The sequence below is a fragment of the Gasterosteus aculeatus genome, chromosome 14 (genome assembly GCF_964276395.1).
Source record: "Gasterosteus aculeatus chromosome 14, fGasAcu3.hap1.1, whole genome shotgun sequence".
In the NCBI taxonomy this organism is placed as follows: Eukaryota; Metazoa; Chordata; class Actinopteri; order Perciformes; family Gasterosteidae; genus Gasterosteus; species Gasterosteus aculeatus.
In genome coordinates, this window is record NC_135702.1 from 5,092,708 (window position 1) to 5,118,836 (window position 26,129).

Consider the following 26,129-nt stretch of genomic DNA (forward strand, 5'->3'; position numbering starts at 1 on the left):
AAGCCGAATTATTAGCCTATCTTAGCATAAGCACTGAAAACAGGGAGAAACAACCAAAAAACATGAACGTATTTCCTATAAGGTCCAACTATGAATTTTACTAATGTGTCAATGTGATGTGTATAGTTTTTTACTATTTTTATTGTGAAACTTCTACTCTGAGGACAACTTATATAAACATTAGTTTGATGGATCTTTCTTTAATATATTTTGTTCGATAAATCAACACTCCGTGAGAGGAGTTGAACGATGTCAGAAAGGAGTACAGTACAGGGCTTCATTCTTCTGGTCGCTCTGTTCCAGGTTTACCTCTCTGTTCTCTGGGCATCATGAAAGACGCTTGGGATCGCCTGCGGCAGTGTATCAGCCCAACCTCACCCATGTCCCACTGTGGCAGCAACACTTTGCCTATTCTTAACCAGGTGTTCCACTTTGTCTGTGGGAGCCTGATCCACGTGTCATCCTCCTCACCAACACCCCCGGGTGCACAGACATGCACTCAGGCAGATCCAAAGGCTATTTATTTTGCTATTCTACAGCAGCAACATAGAGCTGAGGTATTCCAATTTTTCTTTTTAACAAAATACTTGGAGCTGATCTGGGAATTCTGTAAATGCATTTTAAGGCCTTAACTAACTTTCCTTTGTTGTGCTCAGTTGCGTCTGGAGGCCTTTTGTCAGATGTCATCCTTCCTGTCTAGGATGGAGGAGAGGAGCAGTGGGTTCATAGTCTCCCCTCAGTTTCCTGCATTGTTGCAGTCGGTGCAGCTTCAGTTCCTCTCTGGATGTTTTGCACTGGGAACACAAATCATCGCCTCTGGAGCTAATTATGAGATGCAGCATTACATGGTACATTTAGTAATCTCGCTATCACAGTGTTTGGGACGATGTTTATGAAAGCTGGAAAGAAAGAAGGAAAGGGAATTTCATTCATACCAGATTGATTGAGGAGAATGACAGAATTGTATTTTTCTTTACAATAACCGTTTGTTGTATGACTTACTCTCCTATCCCCCTTTTTTTAATCCAGTCTGGTACTCATTCGGCTTCTATGGATACGCAAAGAGAGCTGCAGTCCGCAGCCCACACGTTCTACCAGCAGGTTGTGCGTGTGCTCAAACAGAGACTCCTGTCGGAGAAAGAACGTCCAGGTATTTCCAAGAATTTCATTACAACCAGGAGTGGTTTCATGATGGTCTGTCGTGGCTTAAAGTTACCAAAATAAATACTTACTGAGGTCACACAGTGACAGACACTCTCATACAACAACACAGGTAACGCAAGGTGGAATAGTAGTCCCAGCACTTAAACTAGACAAGAGTGCCTTAAATTATATTCTTTTAGGATTGTTAACAATGGGATGTCAAATTTTGTCTTGTGCTTGGCTGTAGGTCCTTTGCTCTTGTACGTTTTCTCAGTATGATTCTTCCCAGGAACCTTATTTCATTAAATTTGGTCTGTTCTGTTTGTTTAATGTTGTTCCACTGAGTGCTCTCCTTCTGGATGGAAATGGAGTTTTTCTACTTAATTTAATTTAGTTTGCTCTGTTTATTGAGTTAGGATTGTTGTTGGTGAGATTTTCCTCCTAAATGGGAGAGGATTCTTCACCAATGTGGGAGACTTTGTTAGACTTATGTGGGTCCAGTTTGTAAGTGTTGATGTATGTTGTGTATACTGCCGTGCGTAACCCTGCTTATATGATTTTGCATTTAGTTACGTTTTTGCCTCTATCATGGCCAGGTTCTTACCAGCACCTTCTCCTGGCCACAATGTTTGCACTGAATTTCTCCTACAAACCAGTGGACCTGGTGCTGGTCATCAAATGTGGCATCCTGGAAATCCTCTCCATGCTGACCAACAACAGCTGTGCCCTAATGAATCAGAGCTGGTTTGCAGCCTCTAAATCTGGACCCATCCTGCTGAGTGGGGCTGTTAGACTAGCTTGTGCCCGTCTGCTTCAGATATTGACTGTGGCTGCAAGGTGAGAATCAAGAGACTGCCCACTGATGCAACTAAGTTGCCATTACTTTTCATTCATTCAAGTACACTGAGACATTACATGCATAACAAGTTGTCCTGTGTTCTCAGCTCCTGCGAGGATTTGCTGCCAATGGATGTCTCCCATGCCCTAATGGAAGTGCTGCGTGAGCAGCTCCAAAATATCCTGTATACTTTTCAGCAGCAGCAGACCGCCGAGAGATTGACTGCTGAGGGGGCAGATCTGGACTTCTGCAGCAAGAGTGCAAAACCAATCGGTGCATTAAATTCATTTTTCAAATATGGAAATATATGTACATCATTTTACAAATTGCACTGGATAATGAAGTCTGTTCTTTTTCAGGACCAATGGTGCTTTTGTGAAGCCTTATTGAGTATAGTTCTCCTTCTGTTCGTGTCGTTTTAGGAGCGGAAAGCAGCAAAGTGGTTGAATCTCAGCTGGCAGATTTCTTGGTGTTTCTGAGGCGTGTACTGTCACTACGAGTAATGAAAAGGCTTCCTACTTTTGTCCAATGGATCGATCCAATCATGGCCATTGTTTCCCACAAGTGCTCTTCAGGTAAAACAATTCATAAGAATAATGAATATGGATTGTTTACAATACAGAACAGTTTACTTTGGTTTCTTGTCATTACCCGTTCATCTCCACCTTTCTCTTTTCAGGATCTTCATGCTTCCAGAACCTTCGCACTGAGCTCTTAGCGTTTCATGTTTTAGAAAAAGTGTTACCTGCTTGTTCTGAACCAGTTCAAATTCAACAGGTACGATGTTAAAATGTAGATGCAAGTGAAGCAGTGAAGACAACGTTTTTGAGATTGGAAAAATGAATGCAATATCGAAGTAGTTTTCCTTTTCTCGATTCTCTTAGATTGTCGAACAACTCTTTCAGCTCTTGTCTGTTTATATGTGGAAGGAACCACTAGCTGAGAAGAGCCACGAGGAGATGGCTGAAAAAGAAAAGGGGGTAATACAGCATTATTACAAAATAACACTGTGGTCAGCTGTCACATTCTTACAATAATACAATCACCTTAAACCATATCAAAATGCTGTATAAACATTATAATTTCATAGGAGTTTAATCACATTGTAGCCACCTAATCTTTTGTGTGGGGGGAAAAAATCGTTCACCTGGTCTACATGGAAAAATAGGGCAGTTGTCCTTTTTAATGGAGACATATCATTAGATAACCTATTTATAGCTAACACTGTAATGGTTGATGTCTTTTGAGACAAATGAGGGAATGCAGCATTCCAAGAATCAGAAAACTGAATTAATTAAACTATATTTCAATTCCTTTTTTTCCAACTCATGTCTTTGCAGAACCCTGGCAGCTATGATGAATGTATTCCCATTGGAGATTTTTCCTTTGACCCGCACAAGACAATCTGCTGTTCTTTGGAGAGCGGGAACATAATCTCCCACGGCTCAGGAGGAAAAGGGTACGGCCTGGCAACCACTGCCATCACAGCTGGATGTTTCATTTGGAAGGTAACTAACTGATCAATTCATAAGGAAAAGGAAAAGAAAACACGGATACTGTTTGCCCGTCTTTACTTGCTATTGTCCAGATTGTACCACCGAAACGTGGTTAACCAACCGATCAATGCTTCTCTCCTTAGTTCTATATTACCAAAGAGAACCGAGGCAATGAGGCCACATGTATTGGCGTTTCACGCTGGCCAGTCAAAGATCACAACCACCACACCACCACTAATATGTGGCTATATCGGGCCTATAGTGGCAACCTGTACCATGGAGGAGAACTGGTCCGCACCCTTCCCTCTTTCACTCAAGGTGACACCGTCACCTGCATCCTGGACATGGAGGCTCACACCATATCGTTTGCCAAGAATGACAAGGTCCGACCAATTATTCAGTATTCAGGTCTTTTTCTTTCGTTGACTGTTGCGGGATGTTTTTAAAATAATCTCTTCGTTTTGGGGTTTTCCTGCTAGGAACCAAAGTTGGCATTTGAAGGTGTGGTTGCCTCTGAACTTTATCCTTGTGTGCTGTTCTACAGCAGTAATCCTGGAGAGAAGGTACACAATATACTTTGCATGCTCAATACATGTTTTCCCCCCATCAATAAATCCTGTGAATGGAAGTTTCATGTTGCAAAACACGTCCATACAGTGAAATATAGTGGCGAGTGAATGTGAAGACACAATAGGTACATGTTTTGCTTAGTTGGTTTTCTTTGGCTAATTCATGAAAAGTTTTTTTTAAATTCCCACACAGTCATTTTATTTGTAGGGCAACGGAATTGTGCCTTTTGTATTTCTCACAGGTGGCGTTGCGTGACCTCAAGATGCGAGGCATGCCCAGTAATTATCTGCCCGGGGAGCCTCTCTGCAGCCCCCGGACCACAGTGCTGCTGGAGTCAACAGTGCAGCTCCTCCGTAGGCTCCACCAGTGTGACCAGTGGACCTCGCACATCAACCAGTACATCCACACCCACCTGGAGCTCATTGGTCCCCTGCTCAAGGAGGATGACTTCAATCTGGGTGAGACACGGCTTCGGCAATGGCCCCTCATAGGCCTGTTTAGCAAACGCATTCGTATTAGTATGTAGTAAAGCACTAAAGTGAAGTTAGTAATTCCTTTCAATCATAATTCAGCTATAGTGGACCACGGAATGACTGCTGTGGGTAGAGAACAGATGGATGAAGATCGTTTGAAAACTTTGATTTGTTCCTGCTATGGCTTCATGGTCGTTACTTATAACTTTGTTTTCCACTCTCCCACAGGCGTCGGCCCCACACACTCTGAGACGGAACTCAATGAAGGAAACTTTGCTGGAGACGACACAGTTGATTTTTTGGGACATCGCCGGTCCCTGTCGGAGGCCAAGCTGGCTGCCCTTTGCACTGAAGTGTGGCCGGTTCTGGCCCTGATCGGAGGAGTGGACAGTGGTCTCCGGGCCGGGGGTCTGTGCATGCACAAGCCCAGTGGACGCAGGGCCCTTCTGCTGGGAGTCCTGAAAGAAGGAAGCTCTCTAGCCAAGCTTCAGTGGGAGGAGGCAGACCTCTCTGTCAGGTATTACAAATACATCCTTATACTGCCCCTAATGTACGACATGACTCATCGTCGCATATGTTTTTTTAAAGGATGATTCTCATTGACTTCCATCAAACAATTCTTATGTTTTTATTGTCTTTGTCCTGTCAGCATATTTATTATTACTCTGTATAATTCTTTTCTGGTAGTTTTCTTCCTACCGTAACATCTTAAACCCCCCTGATCTTACTTTCTTTTTGCTTCTTCCTCTTCATTCTTAAATCCATTAACCCCTGTTGAATCCGCCCTGGTATCACCCCATGCTATATCTGTGGGTTCTTCCCATCATTCCCAATAACTAAGCTCCATGAATTCTTGGTCACCCAGCGACACGCCGATTGTCTCGTTGGAGCCCTGTGGCACATCCTGCTGCGATGTCACCTCACTCGGAGGCCTCAAACCGACGGTGTTGTTAGACCTGATTTATTTGATGGGGCTGCTGGAGGAGCAGGGATGGCAGGGGACCTATCCAGCCTCCAAAAGGAAATACTTAGAGGAGAACACAAGAGAAAGTGAGTTGGTCGAGACAGACCCCTGCACATCATCGTCCTCAACCAAGGAAGCTTCAAAGATTGTGGACCACCAGGAGTTGACCTGTTTACCCCAGCCACTCCAAAACTCCCAGACCTCCAAAGTGGATGCCTTTGCACATGAGCTGAGGGCAGTGAGAGTCTCATACCTACTCATCGGAGCTTTGAAATCCTTGACCGTCATATTTAGTTGCGATAAGCTATCCAATTTGCTCCTAGTGCCTAAAAATGACCCTTCAAACTCTACAATAAGTCCCCTTGCCAGCCCAAACCTGGATCAGGCCAAGGCCAGCAGTAACCAGTGGGATGAGAGTGCTGAACTGAGATCCGTGCTGCAGTACGTTGTGCAGAGCATGGTGAAGTGGGCAGTCAGGCCCTGTCCCATCAAACAGAGTGTGTCTCTTGTCGACCTGGAAAGGGCTCAGGTCATGATCTACAAAGGAGCCCTTAGCAGACTGCAGGAGGACAAAGAACACAAAGGTAGCTACATTTATGGATTATATTCAAGACACTGGTTATTTTAGTTAGTTGTTCTTGGTTGGCTATATAGATATAGAACAATTAAGAGATAATGACATCAGAGACCACAACTGTTTTACGGTTGCAACTAACAATTATTATTTTATTTTCTTGATTAATTGTTTGGTCTAAAAAACAAAGTCATGAATAATGAAAAATGGCCTTTAACAGCTTCGTTCCACAGTGTTTAGGGTGTAGATATACAAATAATATTATCATCATTGTAACCACTGGGTGTGATCTGACCTTCCTCTTCTCCTTGCAGAATCTGGCCACCACTTCTCCTCTCAGCCCATTTCCAAGTCCTCCAGCTCGGTGTCCTTGTACAGCGCGGGTTCTGAAGGCACCGCCGTCTTTGGCCAATCAAACAGAGCCTCTGTCTCATCCTCGAACAACGACTTGGCGTCCTCTCTGCCGGCAAACCTGCAGGCAGATGGCCTTGATAATTTCAACCCCTTCTTTCCCATCAGTCTCCTCCAGTGAGTATAGAATGAATCATTCAGGAATGATTTTCATTCGATTTGACTGTTGGTTGAATGATTGATACTAAACATGCCAAATGGACACATACGCAGCAACCAGTTATCTTCAATTCTTGTGTTGTTACTGGTTGCTACAGACCTGTATCTTTTGGCAGCAGGAACTTTCCTGACCTCCAGGGAATGGGTGAGTTATAGGGTGGTTATGAAAAGAGAGAGTTAGGATTCTGCCTGCACTCTTCTTCAACCTCAGTTGCAGCTCTGCCTGCTTGTTCTTCTATTAACCCAGCCAGCTGACCACAGTGTCAGTGTTATCCCTGCCTCCAAGGGGCAAAGATAAAATGAAATCAAAGCCGCCCCGTGAGGAGGGTTTTGAGATGAGAAGTCTCTCATATTCAAATGACATACTCTCTGTGTGCAACCTTCTTTGAATGTGAGTTGCAGCAAATGCCGGACTGGAGCATTTAAATAGTTGACCTATAGGCATGAATGCTTGGTTCGTTGTGATTGGTGGGCAGCTCCCCACAGTCCTTCAGAAACATTACACTTCAAATTGTAACTTAAAAGCACTGCATACTGGCAGTATGGCACAACGTGCACCGTGTTATTACTGTACATACTGTATCTTGACTCCCTCCAGGCACATGGTCTTAACTCGGTTCCCCACGCTCACCGGCCTGGTCAGCGCTCCCCCCGTGCTGCACCCCTGCTTCAGCCTGGCCAGCTCTGCTTCTTGTGATGCCTTCACAGAGCAGCAGACTAGCTTCATGGAACCCGGTCCATGCAGCACACAGGCCAGAAGCAGCCTGGGTAAGAACAAGCGCAGAAAAAAAGCTGTCGGACCACAATACAAAATCATCATTTCATTTACAATGAACGCTGTGTTCAGAGAATAGCTCAGCTAATCGTTACAGTCCGGCAGGTTAGTTGGTTCAAAAGAGAAGAAAAAATGTTTTCCCCCATGCTGGCTTCATAAAATATATGGTATTGTGATTACGCGGTGGAGTTTGTCTGTGTCTTGCATGCATGGTTTTATATGTTCTGTTGTATGTCTCTAAGCAGCACATGTTTGCTTTGCTATTGGACAAATATAATATTTATACTATCAAATGGATGTGTGACACAGTTTATGCCCGCGCTGCTTGAATGGCTCCATTTTTTTCATCTTCAGTTATGTTGGCTTATTTTCGGTGTGTGTTGTAGTGTGTACAGCACAACATGGGCGGGTGGGGGGTACAACATGAACTGAAGGCAATTCCCCCACAGTTTTATGCACAATATGAACATTTCAAAATGTAGCTGTGGACTTGTTTTTGGTTTCTTGTTTTTTTGTGTACTTTTTACTTTTCTCCTCAATCACCAGAACGGACACAAATGTTTGTCACCAGTCGGTTGATAGAAATGGGATTCTCTATGAGACATATCTACTGGGCCATGGAAGCAGCAGGTACTGCTTTGTGGAGCGTGTGATATCACTACATGTTTGTGCCTTTGTGTGCTTTCTATTTTAAACATCTGCCCTTCATTGTGTGCCGCAACTTTTTGTACGAGTATCAAGATTAACATGACACCGTGACTCATGTAGGGAAAGATCCTACACACCTTTCTGGGGAAAAGAAACTAATTCATCCAGTTTTCATTAAAACAGAATGAATTGGAAGACTATGATTTAACCACATGGTAAAGGTGAACATATTCTATTGGCAGATGAAATATACATTGTATACATGTATTCTGCACAAACTGTATAAACCACAAGCCCTCCACATTATTAAAAGGTGGTCGCCATTTCACACACCAACCCCTTGTCGCACACGTTATCATCGAAGCAGATGTGCCTGTCTGACCTCAGACCGCACACAGAAGCGTGATCATCTGGTGGTGATGTCCAACACAAATTTGAAAAGCAGTATTCCACGATCCATCTTTTCTTTTCGAACTCTGACAATTCACCATCCCTGTGGTCCCTCCCAGATGTAGCAGGTGACTTGGACTCTCAAACCATCGAGGTGTTGGCCAGCTGGATGCTGGAGCACCCCCTGACCGAGGAGCATCATGCAGCTGAGTCGGCGCGACAGGAAGGTGCTCCTGACACCCCGTCGCCAGATGGGCCAGAGACTGTACAATGTCCCGAGCGCCCCACCACTCAAATCAATGAAAGGTCAGTGGTTTGATATCTGCGATACTGGCATTATCACTGTTGCAATACAACTAGCAGAATGATGGGCAGCATGTCATTGTGTTGTGTAGTCTGTTGCCTGGACTCGACTGGATAGAGAGGGAGAATTTCTTGGATGTCCACCTCACGAGGAACAGGCCTCCTCCAGCACGGCGGCGGCGCTCAGGCCCGAGTCACAGGATTTCTTTCCGACGGGCAGGTCAGAGTCACAGCCTCGACCCTTCAACCCTAATTTGTGCACATGTGTTCGATAGCAGATATTGTAAAACAGAAAGACCAACTTCACAAATGTTTACACGTTTGTTACCGGATTGAGATGTGAGGGTTTCGGGACAGAGGATGTCGCAGGTGTACAGACTGTAAAGCCCTCTGAGGCTAATTTGCGATTGAAATGAATGAACTCTTGTGATCAACCTGTGCTGTGACTCTCATTAAACCGTTTACCAGACATTTAACTCTTCATTTTCATTTGAAGCAAACACCATCTTCTCCGACTTGCCGTCCCCCATCCCCCTCCCGGAGCTGTACCAACACCACACATCAGACAGTGATTGGCCGGAGCAGTTTCATCCCTACGCTGCTGAGGAGTCTGAGTTGGGCTACATGGACGACCCATACCATGAAGAAACTTACGAGGATCTGCTCACCCCTTCATTCTTTAGCTTGGAGAGAGACACACTGCAGATAGTGGAGGTGACACAAACACAGGCACTTACAAACTATTTATTTTTTATTATTATTCAATTCAAAATACTAAAAATTGTTGCTTGCGGGCCTCTTTGTTTCATGCTTTGTTTGCAACTCTAGGCTGGCGAAGAACACAGTCAGATGGTGAAGTGTGAGCTGTGCAGCACCCTGACGCTGCAATTCAACAATCACGTAAAGCGGCGGCACCCAGGTTGCGGTCAGAGTGCTGCACGTAAGGGTTACGACAGCACCGGGGCCTACGTGGATGTCTGGTTCAAAGGGGAGTGTGGCTCCAACTTCCCCTTCTACCTCCTCTGCAGCTCCTGCAGGGAAAAGTATCTGGCTGCCAACCAGAGTGGTGCCAGTTCTAAATATGAAAGGTACAGTGGATAATAAAATAAAGATGTATGCATGCAACCAATCGTGATGCCTCTAGACTGGTTGCTGTTGTCATGCTTCTATAGACTCAGTTGGTGTAAGGAGATCAGTTATAGAGCATGTTATTTGTCCTCCTCTTACTTTAGGATTAAAGGTCTAACGTCTGATTTGATTGGCCAGTTGGACGGCACGTCTGACGGTAGGGAAGGTCACAAAATCGTTGTACAATAGAATAAAAATGTTTTTGTAACACATTTTCTGAAATGAATGATGCCTCTTGGCTCAGATGATTGGGAAATTAGCCACCGAGACGAGTGTGACGCAGACAAGCTGACAGGACTGGAGGACTTTGGGCTTTTGCTGAGACCACTGGGGCTGACTGAGAAGAAGCTGGTGCCAGACCCCATTGCCTTCAGTGAGCCAGATCCCCTCGGAGCTCTGGTTTACAGCTCAGCTGACCCAACAAGAGCGGCAGCTTCCAAAGGTATTACGTTTTGCTTTACAAAGATAATTGTCTCATCCTTTGGTTAATGCTAGTTCTAGTCACTTTTTGTTCAAAAGTATCTAAAAATACTCCGAAAAATGGTTAAGATAGAAATAATGTGCTGACATATAAGTCTAAAAGTGAAGAAAATGAAAAAGAAGAAAAAAACATTCATTGCAAGCTTGCTCATTAGTGAACTGACAAATCCTGTTTCAAGGACAAAAGACTGGCGTTGCATCATCATGCACCAATTGCCAAGACCACGCCCCCTTTTTAGGGGGAAGGCGCGCACTCGCATAAGGAGGGAAACAGGAAAAATCCGTTATGTAGTTAGTTATAAAACACATAAAAGGATGTTGTGAATCCCTAAATGATGCTGGTGACAGTTACTGCTATCTTCAGAAGTCTTAAAGTGTAGCAGCATCACCGTCTCAAACTTAATCTCACTTTGTCTAGATTATAGTGCTGTTATCAGGTTGTATACAGTATGTATATGTCTGAATAAACTGTTTATGATAAAGAACTGCATTACAAATTTACCAGAATTATAGTCCAAAGAAATTGCACTAGGGGACACTTGTTTTTCTATCGCCAGAAAAAAGTGCGTGTCCTTCACATTTGACAAATTACCACGTGTGGCATTTTGCTTAGACCATTAGGACCATTAGGTCTATACCACCCCCTCAAAACGAGATAGCAAGTTAAATGCATGTTTGTGGTAAAAATTGTCAAATTGAGGAGGAAAACGGATGAGTAATGTGAAACAGTTTCCTTCAACCTAAAGATCTTATGTGAACAAAATTCCCACCTTTGCATGCATGTATGACCATGTGTGTATGACCTAGATGTCCTCTTGTTAATCCTGCAGGTTTCTGCAACTGTGTCTCTGATAAATGATTTAGCCACCTTATTGTAACACAGCCACATTCCCTCTGTGCTTGTTGGCAGCGGCAACCACAGTAAAGCTCACTGCAGCATAGTGAGTCATCACTCATTCATCATATCCAGGCATCTGAAGCACTCGTACTCCCAGCTGTCCCATTTGTGCTATTATTTTGACTTTTCCTCGTGCCCACATTATATGGTGTTTAGAAAATCTGAGTTTAGCAAGGTGTTTAATTTATCACATTAACATGCCTTTTATGATTTGTGTTTTCCTTCACCAGGGAATGCTGTTGTTGAGCAGAAGACCTCTCTGAGCCTCGGACATCAGGCAGTATCACTGAGGCACTCTCATGATCGACTAAAGGCATTAAGAAGAGTCACCTCCACAGCCCAGATCCTGCTTGCTTACAGCATGGTGATGAGAGCACTGTCTCAGACTGCTTTCAGGTACATATGACCAGTGTACCAGTGTATATATAGCCTTTACAATCATCACCCCCCCCCCCCCCCATCAATGTGGTTTCAAGAGTCTTCTTTCTTCTTCCTCTGCAGTGCGTCAGCATACAGCCACTCTTCCGGGCTGGAGTCCTTGGGTTTGGCTGATATCCGTATTCTGGTTCGTTTGATGACTCTAGCAGCAGGAGGCAGGGCTCACACCTGTGTGGACAGACAGTCGGGTGTAAAGGGGCTGTCGACAGAGCGCAACAACTCCACCTGCCTAAGCTTTCTAACTTCAGCCATCGGCAGCGTGGTGTCCCGAAGCCCCGCTGCTTACAGGCAGTTAGTGGAGATATGCACTCAGGTCCGTTTTATTCAATTAATCCACTGACATAAACACTGTATTGTGCTAATTATAAGGGAAAAAAATACTGTACATCCACATAACTAATGCATAATATCACTTCTATACCAAAAGGTTTGCCTTTGATGACAGTACGTTATTATTTGCTGTCAATACATCAGTGGACCAGACTTCCCTCCTTCACTTTTATGGCGCTGGCTTACCTTTTTATAATGGTATTACTTTATAACAGTGTTTAGGTTGATTTGATCGATTTCTGGACAAATTTTAACCTACTCAAGATTCAACGTTTTTAGTCATTAATGCGTTTACTGCTCATCCATCCTAAATCTAAATGATGAAACTAAGATATATTTGTACATGTAAGGTATACTAGCTTTAAATAAATGTGAATAGTCAAGAAATGTAACTGTTAGCAAATGAATGGAGATCGTAAGATATCTTTATCTTTAATATTGCCTGTACTGTAGGAACTGTTGGCGGCAGCCACAGGGGTGAACATCGGGACCATCAGTGACCCAAAGCAGAGAAGTCGTCTCAACTCCAGTCAGACCGCTGGGCACCAGGGAGCCCAGCAACGGAAGGACTACATCGAGCAGACGCCTCCTACATTCCGGGTCACACAAAACCTGGTGTCCCTGCTCACCGAAAAGGGTGTCAACTGCCACGGCCCAGATAAGGCCGAACACGAGGCCAATGGTGAGGGAGCAGTTGTGGCGTTATTGACCACAGTGTTGGAGAACTTGTGATCGTTTTACTCATCGCAGCTCTCCTCTGCATGTGTGACTTAGACACAGGAAACCAAGGGGTGTCTTCCTCGTCCTTGCCGTCCTCCCCTTTACCCCACCCGAGTGCCAGAGTGGGCCCCCTGGAGCTGGCCAACGCATTGGCGGCATGTGTGCTGTCCGCCAGGCTGACCAGTAAACACCGCCAGTGGGCAGCAAAGCAGCTGTTGCAGGCGTTGGCTGGCACAGGAAGGGACGGTCCTAATCGGCCCCAAACATACAGTGACCTGGCTGGTGACCTGCGCAAAAGCCCTCTCAAGAGGCTGGAAGGACATTACAACAAGGTGAGAGAGTCCCAATGTGATCAAAAACATAACTTCTTTTTAAATCGGGATGTGGATTCTTTTGTCAGTAACAGTCGGAACAGGCCGGGTATTTCACAATCTATTATGAGAGGTGAAGCTGAAAGAGCCTTCCTTTATTTTCCGCTCTTTTCAGGTGACTAGCTGTTCCTGGAACAGTGACCAGAATTTGCTGGCTACATGCTCTCAGGACAAGGTGGTGCAACTGTGGAACATCAGCCAGAACAATGTGGAATTACACACCACCTTCTCCTGCATTACCAGGTTTCTCCTGCTTGTTTCAGTTGTGTTTAGTCCAGTGAGGGTTTTACAGTGGTCATTTTAAAAGACTTTCCAGTCATATTTATAATATTGAATTGATGGTCACTTTAAATAAAATGGATGGACACTCATGTGTTGGGTGCTTGAACGTGATATTGTTTTGTGTTGTTTATTGGAGAGGAAACGACAATATTCTGAGCAGAGCGGTTGTTATTTCTCGTAGTTCTCAACGTTTCCCTCCTCTGACTCTCCCACTTTCCAGTAAGATGGACAGATCAAGCAGCGAGAGGGCCACTAGATGTCATCCCATGTCTCCCGTGTACTGGAGTACAGGGGGAAACTTTTTGGCCGCTCCAGATAACAAACACATCACCATCATGAACATCAGGGGTAAGTCTGACCATTGACTCTTCACTAGTGAGTTCTGATATTCCCAATAATTAGCACAGTGCTTCCTACAATTATTTAAATTTTGTCTTGCTTCAGGATCCCACTGTCATGTGGAGGCTCAGGTGTCTCGGGTCACGGCCCTCTGCTGGGCTCACACCTTCAGCTTGTCGGTTCTGGACCAGGCAACGTCCTGCCAGAACAGACCGGCCGAGAGTCTGCTGGTGGCCCGCCTGGACGGCTCTCTCTGCTGGCTGCAGGTTACAATGCAGCAGATAGACCTGCATGTGACGAGCACCGAACTCACCCGCTGCCACAGGACAGAGGGTGAGGAGGCCGCTTGCTGCTTTCACTCTTTCAATTTTCAAATATGCCAAGCGAACTGCCTGCCTGCCGTAGCTTAGTGGGTGGTATTGATCTACGGCTCTCATCAAGAACAAGGTTGCCTCTTAAAATGTGGAACTGTTCATTAAAGACATTGATCTTCTCTTCCAATCTTTCGCAGCCCCCCAGTGTGTAGCCTGGCACAGCGAGGACAAGCCCTTTGCAGTGGGCTACCCCAATGGAATGATCCTTTTTGCCACAACTGAAGCCTATGAGAATGAGCAACCCGTAGTGCTGTCAGTCTTTCAGGTTTGTCTGCGGAAATGCCCTCCACAGCACACTAACACCCCACAAATGATAGTATTTACTCCTCAGCCAAATTAGTCAATTAGTTGTGTAACATAAAATGGCCATCGCTTTACACTCTACAGGACAGTGTGGTTTCTCTGAAATGGGACCCCACAGGACACTTGCTGCTCTGCTTGGGAAGGTCAGAGGTAGTAAAGATCCTGGGACGCTCTGAGGGAAACTGGGTGACCCTCCACTCGCTCTTTCACTCCAGCATCGTTAACATCGCCGAATGGTGCCCGCTCGCTGGCAGAGTGCCGGATCCCAGGCTCATGGTGGCTGCGTGAGTTTACATAACTCTCTTCTCTCTGTTGAATGTAGTGCTCCCTAATATTACCCTTTTCTTAACACACAACAATGGAAAGAAGGAGATGGAAATCTAGTTGTAGGGGAATTGATCCGAATAACCTTGAAATTAATGTTTGTATTTTTGTTGTAAATTCTCATTTAATTTGCTCCTGTTTCCATAGAGGTTGTCAGAACGGCTCTGTGCATGTCTGGACGCTGCCACAGGGGGGTACTTTTGTATCTTTGCCCAACATATTGAACAGCTCCCAGCGCCAAGATAAAAGCACTGATGTCAAGGTCAGTTTGGATTACAGCTTAGAGCCCTGTTTTGCAACCCTGGTTCTGCAAAGATCCTTAAATTGTAGTAAGATACAAGCTTATCCGGATTATATGTGCCAGTCTTTCATTTAGTTAGATTTTTACTGGATGTTTTGCAACGGTCACCTCTGACCCAAGCTTGTGTAAGTCATCCAGTTCTGTTTCTTTTTACTGCAGGAGAAGGCAAAGTGTGTCTTTGTGCTTCATGGCCACATCACAGCAGTGAAGTGGCTTTCATTTTGCTCCAGTGGACTGGCTCTGGTCTCTGGAGGGATAGGGGGCCTCCTCAACATCTGGTCCTTACAGGTGAGAAAACTACACTCACGGTTTGCCTCATTTGAAGTCAATGCAAAGACATTCCCAGACACCCAAACTATGGTTGTGTATTATTTAAACCCGTTGAATTTTAACAGTAGTGGATCTCTGTGCATCTTGCAGGATGGTTCGGTCTTACAGACGGCTACTGGTTTGGGTTCGGTCGTCAGTACTACCTGGATACCAAACTTGGGTGTAGCTGCCTGCTTTGGGAGGTCAAAGGTAAGTTAAATTACTCATAACTTTCATTTTCAAAGCTTGTTTTAGTTTTTTAGTCCAAATCTAAATCTCCTGGCTTTAACTTCATATCTAATATACCAACATTTAAAAGAAATAATTTATCTTCTCAACACTGCTTTTTTTTCACACTATTATATGTTTATTGCTATAGGAGGAGATGTAAACACATTTTTGAAAATGCAACATTTCCTCTGGCCTTTGTCACTTTACAGCTCTCTTCTGTCATTTTGTTTTTTTGCCAGGATGTTTTGTTGATCTGCTGCACCCCAGACTGGATCAGTCAAAATCACGTGCTAGCTTCCTGTCGTATGGTCCTCAGAAGCCAGAACATCCTGGGTCTAAATCAAGCCCCTTGTTTGGCCGTCTTTCTGGAGAGGCTGCCCTTGTTATTGCAGGAGCAGTACAGCTATGAGCGGGTCACTACTGCAACTACGCTTTCAAGATGCTTTGGTTTTGTTTTTTTGTTTTGTGAACCCTCGGCTCAGGCGTGATTTCTCTGTTCCGTGTCTTAATGCAGACCCACGTGGCGGCCGGTGACCAGCTAGTGCACAGTGCCTTCCTGCAGAGCCTGGCCTCCCTGAGTGTTGGATTGTCCTTAGAGAAACACCTGTGCCGTTACCCACGCCCTCCACACCACACAAGCCCCGATGCCCACTCCTGCCCTCCAGAGTGGAGCTGGCTCGCCACTTACGCCACGACGGTCCGCAGCGCTGAGGCTATTGCCAGCGGTACTGCCTTCCCAGAATCCTTCAATCTCTCAGAGTTTCAGGAGGTGGATGCCCCCGAAATCAGCAAGGCACTAGTGAGTGACCGCCGTCTTTGAGCTGGTGTTTGTTCAGGAAATTGCTGGATGCGTTGCAGGATTCTGGATGGACTGCAATATACACATAGTTTACATTATTAAGGGATTTCTCTGTTTACTAGGACAATAGTAAGTGGAGCTTCAGAATGGATGAACAGCTGATGTCATGGGCCACCACCAGACCAGAGGTAATAGTTCAGCCATCTTGAAACTCACAATTAAAGTCTTTAAATTACATTTGACTTTGTTTGTCATCCATCTGCACAAAATGATTTCTGCTAGAGAGTATTTTAATATACGTTAATGTCTATTTGACCTGCTGTGTTTTTCAGGACTGGCAACTTGGGGGGAAGAGTGAGGTCTACTTGTGGGGGAACGGACGTTACGGGCAGTTGGCAGGAATGGGAACCAACCTCATGATGCCTACTCTTGCGCCCTCTCTGTTACAGACACAACAGGTAGCTGCTGTTTTACACAGGACACAGAATTTGTCCGTAATTTCTACTATTTCTTTAATTATTTTTCTGCTCCCTCTGTGGGCGTTTGTCATTCAGGTGGTGTGTGGACAGAACTGTTCCTTCCTGGTCCAGTCCAATGGGACAGTATTGGCTGTCGGGGAAGGACAGTACGGCCGACTAGGTCAGGGAAATTCCGATGACCTCTACGTCCCCACTATCATCTCTGCTTTTCAAGGTACAGTAATTCTTCGGGTGATGGATTCAAATGTATACCCGCAATAGAAAAGAACCAAAAACATAAAGGAGCAGTATTTTTGTAGCTTTGTTGTTTTAATTTGAGAAATTTCGCCTTGCTGTCTCTCTGGTCTGTGGGCAGGTTATGTGGTGACTCAGCTGGTGACGTCCTGCGGATCTGATGGACACTCGATGGCCCTGACTGAGACTGGGGAGGTGTTCAGTTGGGGGGATGGAGATTTTGGAAAACTGGGCCATGGCAACAGTGAAAGGCAGAGGAGACCTAAACAAATAGAGGCCTTACAAGGAGAAGAGGTCATTCAGGTAGAGATAAACCTGCTTTGAAAAATGTTTTCAAGGAACTCAAGTTGAAGTGTTAAACACAGACAAACTCTGTCTTCTGAGATGTCCATGGCTTTTCATCCTCTTTGCAGCTTTCCTGTGGTTTCCGGCACTCAGCAGTGGTGACAGCAGATGGAAAACTGTTCACCTTCGGCAGCGGTGAATCCGGTCGTCTGGGTCAAAGGTCAACATCCAACAAGTTGCTCCCTGAAAGGGTGGCTGCCCTCGAGGGATATCATGTGGGACAGGTGAGAAATGGACTGTGTTTGTTTTAACTCTGATGGTGACGCGGTTTCCACAGTGAACTAGGAACCTTTTAACACAACTACTGAATTACCTCTCTCAGGTGTCATGTGGTCTCAACCACACACTGGTGCTCTCCCTCGACGGAATGGTTGTGTGGGCATTCGGAGACGGGGATTACGGCAAACTGGGAACTGGTTCCTCTACGGCAAAATACTACCCTCAGGTAAGTTAGCGTTGCCGTGGCTCGCACTCAGGAATGCTCCAAGGACAAAACACAAGGGGTTTACGTTATTACCTGGTGGTGGGGAATACAAAGGTCATGCTTGTGATTCCCTTTATTGTAGTCATTGCTTTTGGTATTTATTCACTTGGTTTAGATGAAATATCTTTTTTCTTTTTTGGGCTGTTCATAATTTCAGAAAGTGGAACAGCTTTGCAACAGGGGAATTAAGAAGGTCAGTTGCGGGACTCAGTTCTCTGTGGCGTTGGCCTGTTATGGACATGTTTACACATTTGGACAAGGTACGTCTTACTAAGTGTTGCTGTGCTGTGTCTCCATTTAGCTTCTGAGACAACTATGCTGCATTATTTTAAGTGTAAATAACTTTACCTTTACAGAAAAAAGACAAACATGAAGATTTCATGTTTATTTGTTTTCACGTCTAAAATAGTTTGGCACTAATGGTATCGCTGCCTCCCACAGTGTATTCTATGTATGATGCTACAACTTAGTCACTTTAGCCTGAAGATTTTGACACATTCGGTATTTAAGCTATTTATTGTTCTGATTGGCAAAAGAGAGTTAATGTGTGACGGAGAGGGAATGTTCTCCTGAAAATCCTTGAAAATCAATTCTCCAACTTACTCGGGACAATGAAAGCGGCATGCAAAAATTAAAATACAATTTTCTTGGCTGATTTCTTGTGCACACTTGCATAAGCCAACGTGTCACTTGGCTTCCTTCTGGCACTCAGAGCGTCTGATCGGTCTGCCGGACTCGATGATGAGGAATAAATCCCGCCCCCAGCTGGTGCCGTCCCTGGAGGGGTTGTTCATAGAAGACATCGCCGTGGGCTGTGAACATGTGCTCGCCCTTTCCTCCACTGGAGACGTCTATACCTGGGGCTGCAACAGTGAGGGGCAGGTAAACAACGTCCTCTAGAATACAGTCGTTCACTTCAACCGTCTGAAATGTGCTTTTATTGCATATCAGAGGCACAACTGTTTAATTCTATGTGGTTGTTGCAGCTTGGCCTTGGACACTCAAACCCGGTGAAAGAGCCCACGCTCGTAACAACCCTCCAGGGGAAAAACATAAGACAGATCTCTGCTGGCCGCTGCCACAGTTCAGCATGGACCACCCCCTCTACCTCAATAAAAAACTCAGGTACACACTCAGTCCTGCAGCACCAGCAAAGGCTCTTTGGAGCTTTGATCTATAAAAAGCTATAAACCGAGGGCTCCATTTGCATCTCTAGGTGGCTCTGGAAGTTTCCAGCTCGGCCTTCCCCAGTTGGTTCCTCCGCAGTACAACACTCTGAAAGACTGCAGCCCCGATGTCCTCAGCATGCGCCTCAGGGTTCTCTACCACTTTTCTGATCTCATGTACAAGTCCTGGAGGCTGCTCAACCTGGACGCCAAGAATCCGGTAATTTGGTCTCATTTTCTGCCTTTTAACGTTCATCATTTGCTTTGCGGCTTGTCAACAATCTCTGTTGCTCGCTCTCATTTTTTTCATTCTCATGCCTCATTAAATTCCTCCTATTTCATTCCGTACATCCAGGTGTTCACATCACGCTATAGTTCAGGGACGACAGCCATCATCCGGGGGGATCTCAGAGGTCTTCTGTCACCCAAGGTCAACACTCTGCCTCTGGTGCGCTCCATCGGGAGGACGATGACCCAGGGCAAAACCTATGGGCCACAGATCACTGTGAAACGGATTTCCACAAGGTAAGGGTGACCTAATATTCATTCTTCAATAACCAAAGTCCATTCTCTATACAGCAATTTTCTATTCATTTTATATCTATTTGTTCATCGAAGATTTGATCCAATGTCCCCTCCTCTGCATTCCACAGAGGGCGTTCGAGCAAACCCATATTTGTGCAAATCGCCAAGCAGGTGGTGGGCCTGAATCCTCTGGAGCTGCGGCTTCCGTCGCGAGCCTGGAAGGTCAAGCTCGTTGGAGAGGGAGCTGACGATGCCGGAGGGGTGTTTGATGACACGATCACTGAGATGTGCCAGGTACTATTGAAACCACATTGAGAAGTGCTAAAAGCAACACAGATAGCTCAAAATGCAGCCTGGAATATTCTCTGCTGCTCGTAAATTTACGAAATAAAATGTCTTTTGATCAGGAGCTGCAGTCTGGTGTCGTGGATCTTCTCATTCATTCTCCCAACAGCTTTGCAGATGTGGGCTGTAACACTGACAGGTGCACACTTTTACTCCTCTTCTGACAGTCATCAATGGAATCCGTATCGCTTTAAAAGCATAACAGAACATCCAATCTCATAAAACAAAATCTTTACCTCTGGCTTTGTCTTTGTACCCTGAAAGGTTCCTGTTTAACCCAGCGGCTCTCTTGGAGGATCATATGGTCCAGTTTCGCTTCCTGGGCATCCTCATGGCTGTGGCCATCCGCACCAAGAAACCTCTGGACTTACATCTGGCTCCTTGGGTGTGGAAACAGCTCTGCTCGATGCCACTCGGAGAGCCTGACCTGGAGGAGGTGGACCTGCTCACTTACCGCACCCTCCAAGGCATCCTTCACCTGGACAACAGCGGAATCACAGAGGATAATTTCCATGTGGTGAGATACTATGCACAGTGACGAGTTACCCTACTATCTTTTCATTCTTTGATTCCTAATCCCTTGCTGCTTCTTCTATACGGCTACAATTCCCTCCCTATGAAGATGATCCCGCTGGACTCGTTCATGGCCCACAGTGCAAATGGAAGGCTGGTACCTGTAGTTCCTGGAGGTCAAAACATCTCCCTGACCTTCGGCAATCGGACTGAATACGTTGAGAGAGCTCTGGACTACCGGCTCCATGAAATGGATTCACAGGTTTGAAATGAATTTGAATGAGGTGGATTTAGCAGATAGAAGCAGGTTAAAATGTGTCATATTATTCCTTTAAAAAAATACCAGAGTGGCCTGTTTAAAAGAAGAAGAAATTATTATTATTATTATTATTCAAATGACTGCTATCTAAATTCCCCAAACAGTGTATTTCCCCCACTGTATCATCCATTTTAAACACCAGCCTTCCCACCAGTTTCCATTAGTGCTCGCTAGACAGACTGTTTGTTGTGCTGTTGTTGGTGTTCCCTTTATCTCGTCCTCAGAAGTATCAAAGCTGACGATGTTCTGTCGTGTCCAGGTGGCAGCAGTCAGAGAGGGCATGTCCACCATCGTCCCCGTCCCCCTCCTCTCCCTGCTGACGGCACAGCAGCTGGAGCAGCTGGTCTGTGGCCTGCCGGAGGTCTCCGTCGAGATGCTGAAGAAGCTGGTGCGTTACCGTGACATCGCCGAGAGCCACGAGCTCATTGGCTGGTTTTGGCAGAGCTTGGAGGAGTTCACCAATGAGGAGAGAGTGCTTTTCCTCCGTTTCGTCTCTGGCCGGTCCAGGTTGCCTTCCAACCCAGCTGACATCACACAGAAGTTCCAAATCATCAAGGTTGACAGGGTGAGGGCCTCGCTAACGAGAAATGAGTGTAAGCCTGTTCACAAGGGCAAACCTATTAATGGTGCAAACCGTAACCCTCCCTCCGCCTTATCATTTCCTTCAGCCCATCAACGGCCTCCCTACTGCACAGACCTGCTTCTTCCTGTTTCGCCTGCCTCCGTACACGAGCCAGGCCATCCTCGCTGAGCGTCTGCGTTACTCCATCCACAACTGCCCCTCCATCGACATGGACAACTACATGCTGACCCACAACACCGACCCGGCAGACAGCTCCGACACAGAGGACTGAGGGAGGCCGGCGGGGGGTCAACCTGGTGATGAATGTATCTCCTCCCATGCCATGCACATTATGCACTGAACACAGATTTTTATTTGCCAAACCTGTAAGGTAGTGTACTGTACTGTTTATATGTGGATTGAATTTAAAAGACATGTGTAGTTTTGGGTTTTTCCAAATGTGCAAGGTGTTGTAATTAATGCAGTGCTTACTCTGAATCAGCAGTACAGGGATACGGAATAGGATTTTTAAAATAGATAGGTGAATAAGCCACAAAAAAGGAGTTAATGTGCCTGTTTGTTTTGAAAATATGTAATAATTTAATGACCTGTCGCACACAGACAGTATTGTTGTAAAATAAAAGTGTTTAAATAAGTATGTTGGTGTAGCTTTCTGAATTGAGTGGATATTCTGTTAAGCGAGTGCAAAAGCATGCTTGTGCAGTGGATGGGCTTTCACATGCATGGCAACTGCATGGTGTGCATACAGAAGACCAACTGAAAATAGAAAACGGTCATTATACAGAAGTTCAAAAGCTACACCTGCTGGCAGGAATAAGTGTGATTTTAGTATTCAGATTACTCTACAATTCTGCACAATTACATGACGTAACATTGCTGTGGTGAAATACGTTCTAGGTAGGGTAATCAAACCAATTTCAGATACCAACCCAGGTTGGCATAATGCAAACAATTAAGCTATCAAAAACACTTTGCAGTTATTTTGCAGCTACTTTATATGTGTTCCAACATGAAAGAAATCACGGAAAATGTGCTTGTCCCAAGCTGTCTATTCAAGGACGCTGATTGGCTAAATTGTATGTTGTGCATTTTTATATGTATTCAAAAATTGGCTAAAGGGCTTCTTAGACCCGCCTCCTGCGGGCAATATTGAGAAGGCCCCTAGCGCAGGCCGTACGTACTGCGGGCAGGGACGAGCAGGAAAAGCATGTATTTTGCTCAAGTGTAAGTAACTTTGGCAGAATATAGTTTGTTTATGTAAGACCGATGTATTTATTTATTTAGGGAAAAAGCAAGCAAAGCAACAAAAAATATTCTTAGTTTGATTCTCCTTGGTCCAATGTTGTCCTGAGTCAGCGCGGTTGGTGCGTCTGCAATTTGTCTGTGCTATGAGAGATGTCTGCTGTGACCTTACTACCCATCTGTTTGCCTGTGAGCAGCGTGGCCCGTAAGGCAGAATTCCTCCTGCAGTCAGCAGCCCTCCAGCTGAGAGGGGGGGGGCGTATAGGAATATAACATTCAACATCTCAACAGGTACAGGTACAGGTACATCCTATAGAGGCCATGTCGAGAATTTATTTCAAATATTTTGTACGACTGTAGGAAACTTCAAAAGGTAGGCATAGGTGGTATGTACCTGTGTCAGAATGTACCGGTCTTGGAGAGGACAGAGTTCAAATGGATATCCAGTAAAACATATACAACCTCAAACAAAAATCCTGTTCAGAATACTATTCTTGAAAAAAAGCTCGAACGGGCTTTGAACGGGATTCAAAAGACCCCGAAAGGGATCTTTGGACTCCGCTTTCACGTTTTGTTCTGCAGCAGCAAGTGTAGGTAAATGGAGAGTACAGAGCCTGGTATGATTTTGATTGCTGGGGACAAACTGTAGCTCCCTTTCAAAATGAATCCTCTTCTGACAAATTGCTTGCCGGTGATATTCAATTTACAGGATTTTTTTTTTTTCTCATTCAAATTCACTTGACAAAAGCACTGCATGGATAGAATAAAAAAATTGGCACCTCACCAAATAAGCCGAGGCCTTGCAATTCCTATTTTCCATAAACGTGTGAAATATATGTGCAACTGCAGTCCTTTACTGTATGTGAAGCATATCAATACTGTTGATGTACTGTAGAACTGGCTTTACCTTTGATTATCAGGGTGGGAAGAGACCAGGTCATTATTATGCACTACCTCCTACTGCCACAGGAGGGCAGGCTGGTCGTTGCACTTTGATGCAAGTTCAAAAGACCATTCAGACCATTGAGAAATCCTATATTGCTGATGATGCACATCACTGTCAGTTCATCTCGGCTCCCTCTTCCTCCCAATCAGCTCATTCAATAAACTGGATGTACGTCCAAAACCTGAGTGCATCTCAATGGGTTGAGATGTTCTAGTTATAAACAAATAGGTACAGCCGGCTTTAGTTTGCATCACGGAAAAAAAACAGAGGGAGCAAGAACTGCTTGCGTGGCAGCACTCTTAACTAGGCCACCTTGGTTTGCTTTAACCCAGGTGTAATTCACAAAATAAATCATCCTGCTTTTTTCATACATTTAGAACCGCGGAAATCTGTCTCGGTGAAGCCAAGATTGCGGGATGATCCACGACCCGCGTCGTGGCGAGCAATCCTTTAGGATGCCATCTTTGTTATAAAGTGGGCCGCATGAATTAAGGCAGCCCTGTGGAAAGAGAGCAGGGGGTCGAAATGATAATTGAGCGTGCTGCGTGGAAGCAATTCAGCATACGGACTCACAAGCTCTGCTGTCATGTGAAAGAGACGTGATATTTCTAAACCTGAATAGATCTGCTTTCGACATATTAAAAAATGCATGAATTTGCTTTTTTGACAAAATGAAATATATTTTATTCCACTCTAACGTTGATGTATGAGGCTACAGCCAGAAGGCAACTAGCTTAGCTTGTAGCATAAATACTGGAAACAAGGACAAAGGCTTTCTTCTGTCCAAAGCTCTAACTATTGGACAGAACAAGGCTGGCTGCTTCATGCTGTGGCGTCATATTTAACACACAGATGTGTGAGAACGGTATCAATTTCCCAAAGTGCTGACATAACCCTTTAAGGGCTATTCTCTGAAAAGGTCCGTTACACAGTACATGTTATTGATCCCTGACGTGTTCCAGGGCCCCCGTCAAGAGTTATTTAGACTTCTCCAACACAGTGCTTGTTTGACATGTAACAACTGTTTAGAATGTGTTCACTTTGTCAGTTACCACCAATCCCGCAAGAATAACGTCACTCATGGTTTGAACAAGAAATCACACCACCACGTTTTTGTGTTCAGAATGTGACTCTGCTCTATATATTTCAATTGGACGTAACGGTATAAAACATTGGCCTGTTTTACGGTCTTTTTGCATTGAGCGCTATTAATCGGTGTAACAATCTAAATTTGAGATGTTGTTTAAATATGGTGTTTGAAGAACACATTCATGCATTAACAATGGAGAATATCATCAGTAAACATCTAAAAATGTTCGTCTGTTAGCTCTGAAAAAGCCCCAGGCTTCAAAAACCGAATTGAGCTCGCTCCACTGAGCCTGCTATTATCTTTTAGATGTCCAGACCAAATGATGCTATCACCAAAGGAAATGCATCCCAATGATATATATTTTTATCCCCCTCCCCCCCACACACGCTATTGTTCTTCAGCCATCACGAGAGGATTATTGTGGAAAGCGGTGCAGGAAGACGGATGATTTTCTTTGCATTGTTCTGCAGACTCCAGTATCAACATGGTAAGGACAAAAATCAACAGTTATATATTACTTAGAAAAAGGGTTAAACAGTCTTTGAACAAACCTTGAATGTAATAATGTGGAAACTAAGTAGAATATAACAAAGTGCTGGAACAATGGCTGATTGTTATTCAGAGAGCGTTAATCACTAACAGGGATTTTCTAGTTTGAGCTCCACAGTTTTGACAAATGTGGCGTCCCGTTGTTCAACAAATGTTCAACAATGCAATGACATTTTAATTGCGAGAGAAAAGATTACGTTCTTTTTCGTTGCATTTGCAGTGGGACGATTTCCAAGCCTTCTGGAGAAAGAAGCAGGTTTCTCCATTCTGAATTTTTAATTAGTCAAAGAAGGTGAGACCTACACAGGAACATCACCTGACCCCCCCACCCCCCCTCCCCAAAAAAGAAAATGAAAAAAAATCTGCGTTTCATCCGGGGCAATGAATGGAATGAGTGTTGCCTTACTGAAAACACAGGCACTTGGCCGCGGGTCACTGGTTTGCTGGGGCAACACGGTCATTTGAGGCTCGTGTGAGTGTCCGGGCGGCACCCTGGCTTCTCCCGTTACAGGCCGGACGGGGGCCGGCGGCGTGTGACCCGTGTTCCTCCGAGACACCCAAGAGTCCGGTCCAGTTTCATTCGGTGATGTAATGCGGTCCGGCTTCAGGTGGACGTCAGGCTTCAGGTGGACGTCGGGGACGCGGCGGAAGGCCTTAAGTCTCGTGTGCAGCTTCGCCGGATGTGAGTTGTTGTTTGTGTTCAACCCTGCCACATCTTTCTTTTAATTTCCCTCTCTCCTTCTTCTTCTCACCTCTGTACGTCGTTGAAGCCGATGGATTAAGCCCCGGGACACTAGCAACATTTTTGCTCAATTATAAAGCATTTCTCCCTCAGCAGCACGTTTGCATCACTCTGATCCGTCTGATCGCCTCTAAAAACCTTTCACATTCTGTCTGAGCACACGGGCGCAGTAAAGCCCAGCCAGCAACTCAGTGTC

General features: G+C 45.0%; 1 protein-coding gene across 6 annotated transcripts in view; it reads left to right on the plus strand.

Annotated features, from left to right (window-relative positions):
• The window catches only part of LOC120831593 (putative E3 ubiquitin-protein ligase HERC1), a 34,132-nt gene extending 12,133 nt beyond the window's left edge, over positions 1–21,999 (plus strand). For 4 of the 6 annotated variants that reach the window (XM_040197132.2, XM_078088076.1, XM_040197134.2 and 1 more), the window contains exons 27-80: positions 304–557; positions 657–848; positions 1,030–1,150; positions 1,740–1,980; positions 2,088–2,254; positions 2,404–2,556; positions 2,661–2,758; positions 2,866–2,961; positions 3,322–3,489; positions 3,621–3,860; positions 3,957–4,040; positions 4,289–4,505; positions 4,749–5,037; positions 5,362–6,068; positions 6,373–6,586; positions 7,227–7,396; positions 7,950–8,033; positions 8,561–8,747; positions 8,837–8,964; positions 9,241–9,458; positions 9,573–9,832; positions 9,977–10,029; positions 10,117–10,314; positions 11,481–11,646; positions 11,752–12,001; positions 12,472–12,700; positions 12,793–13,070; positions 13,225–13,352; positions 13,612–13,739; positions 13,836–14,063; positions 14,242–14,369; positions 14,492–14,691; positions 14,879–14,993; positions 15,192–15,320; positions 15,453–15,551; positions 15,812–15,985; positions 16,087–16,371; positions 16,494–16,559; positions 16,704–16,829; positions 16,926–17,064; positions 17,206–17,387; positions 17,498–17,653; positions 17,752–17,874; positions 18,071–18,173; positions 18,626–18,795; positions 18,900–19,038; positions 19,130–19,299; positions 19,435–19,604; positions 19,733–19,898; positions 20,012–20,088; positions 20,214–20,466; positions 20,572–20,724; positions 21,041–21,346; positions 21,450–21,999. In XM_040197132.2, the coding sequence (XP_040053066.2) occupies positions 304–557; positions 657–848; positions 1,030–1,150; positions 1,740–1,980; positions 2,088–2,254; positions 2,404–2,556; positions 2,661–2,758; positions 2,866–2,961; positions 3,322–3,489; positions 3,621–3,860; positions 3,957–4,040; positions 4,289–4,505; positions 4,749–5,037; positions 5,362–6,068; positions 6,373–6,586; positions 7,227–7,396; positions 7,950–8,033; positions 8,561–8,747; positions 8,837–8,964; positions 9,241–9,458; positions 9,573–9,832; positions 9,977–10,029; positions 10,117–10,314; positions 11,481–11,646; positions 11,752–12,001; positions 12,472–12,700; positions 12,793–13,070; positions 13,225–13,352; positions 13,612–13,739; positions 13,836–14,063; positions 14,242–14,369; positions 14,492–14,691; positions 14,879–14,993; positions 15,192–15,320; positions 15,453–15,551; positions 15,812–15,985; positions 16,087–16,371; positions 16,494–16,559; positions 16,704–16,829; positions 16,926–17,064; positions 17,206–17,387; positions 17,498–17,653; positions 17,752–17,874; positions 18,071–18,173; positions 18,626–18,795; positions 18,900–19,038; positions 19,130–19,299; positions 19,435–19,604; positions 19,733–19,898; positions 20,012–20,088; positions 20,214–20,466; positions 20,572–20,724; positions 21,041–21,346; positions 21,450–21,635 (9,761 nt within the window). In that variant the 3' untranslated portion in view covers positions 21,636–21,999. The remainder of the gene's footprint in view (positions 1–303; positions 558–656; positions 849–1,029; positions 1,151–1,739; positions 1,981–2,087; positions 2,255–2,403; positions 2,557–2,660; positions 2,759–2,865; positions 2,962–3,321; positions 3,490–3,620; positions 3,861–3,956; positions 4,041–4,288; positions 4,506–4,748; positions 5,038–5,361; positions 6,069–6,372; positions 6,587–7,226; positions 7,397–7,949; positions 8,034–8,560; positions 8,748–8,836; positions 8,965–9,240; positions 9,459–9,572; positions 9,833–9,976; positions 10,030–10,116; positions 10,315–11,480; positions 11,647–11,751; positions 12,002–12,471; positions 12,701–12,792; positions 13,071–13,224; positions 13,353–13,611; positions 13,740–13,835; positions 14,064–14,241; positions 14,370–14,491; positions 14,692–14,878; positions 14,994–15,191; positions 15,321–15,452; positions 15,552–15,811; positions 15,986–16,086; positions 16,372–16,493; positions 16,560–16,703; positions 16,830–16,925; positions 17,065–17,205; positions 17,388–17,497; positions 17,654–17,751; positions 17,875–18,070; positions 18,174–18,625; positions 18,796–18,899; positions 19,039–19,129; positions 19,300–19,434; positions 19,605–19,732; positions 19,899–20,011; positions 20,089–20,213; positions 20,467–20,571; positions 20,725–21,040; positions 21,347–21,449) is intronic. The other 2 variants (XM_078088078.1, XM_078088079.1) reach the window with 2 other exon arrangements.
• The last annotated feature ends 4,130 nt before the right edge of the window (positions 22,000–26,129 follow it).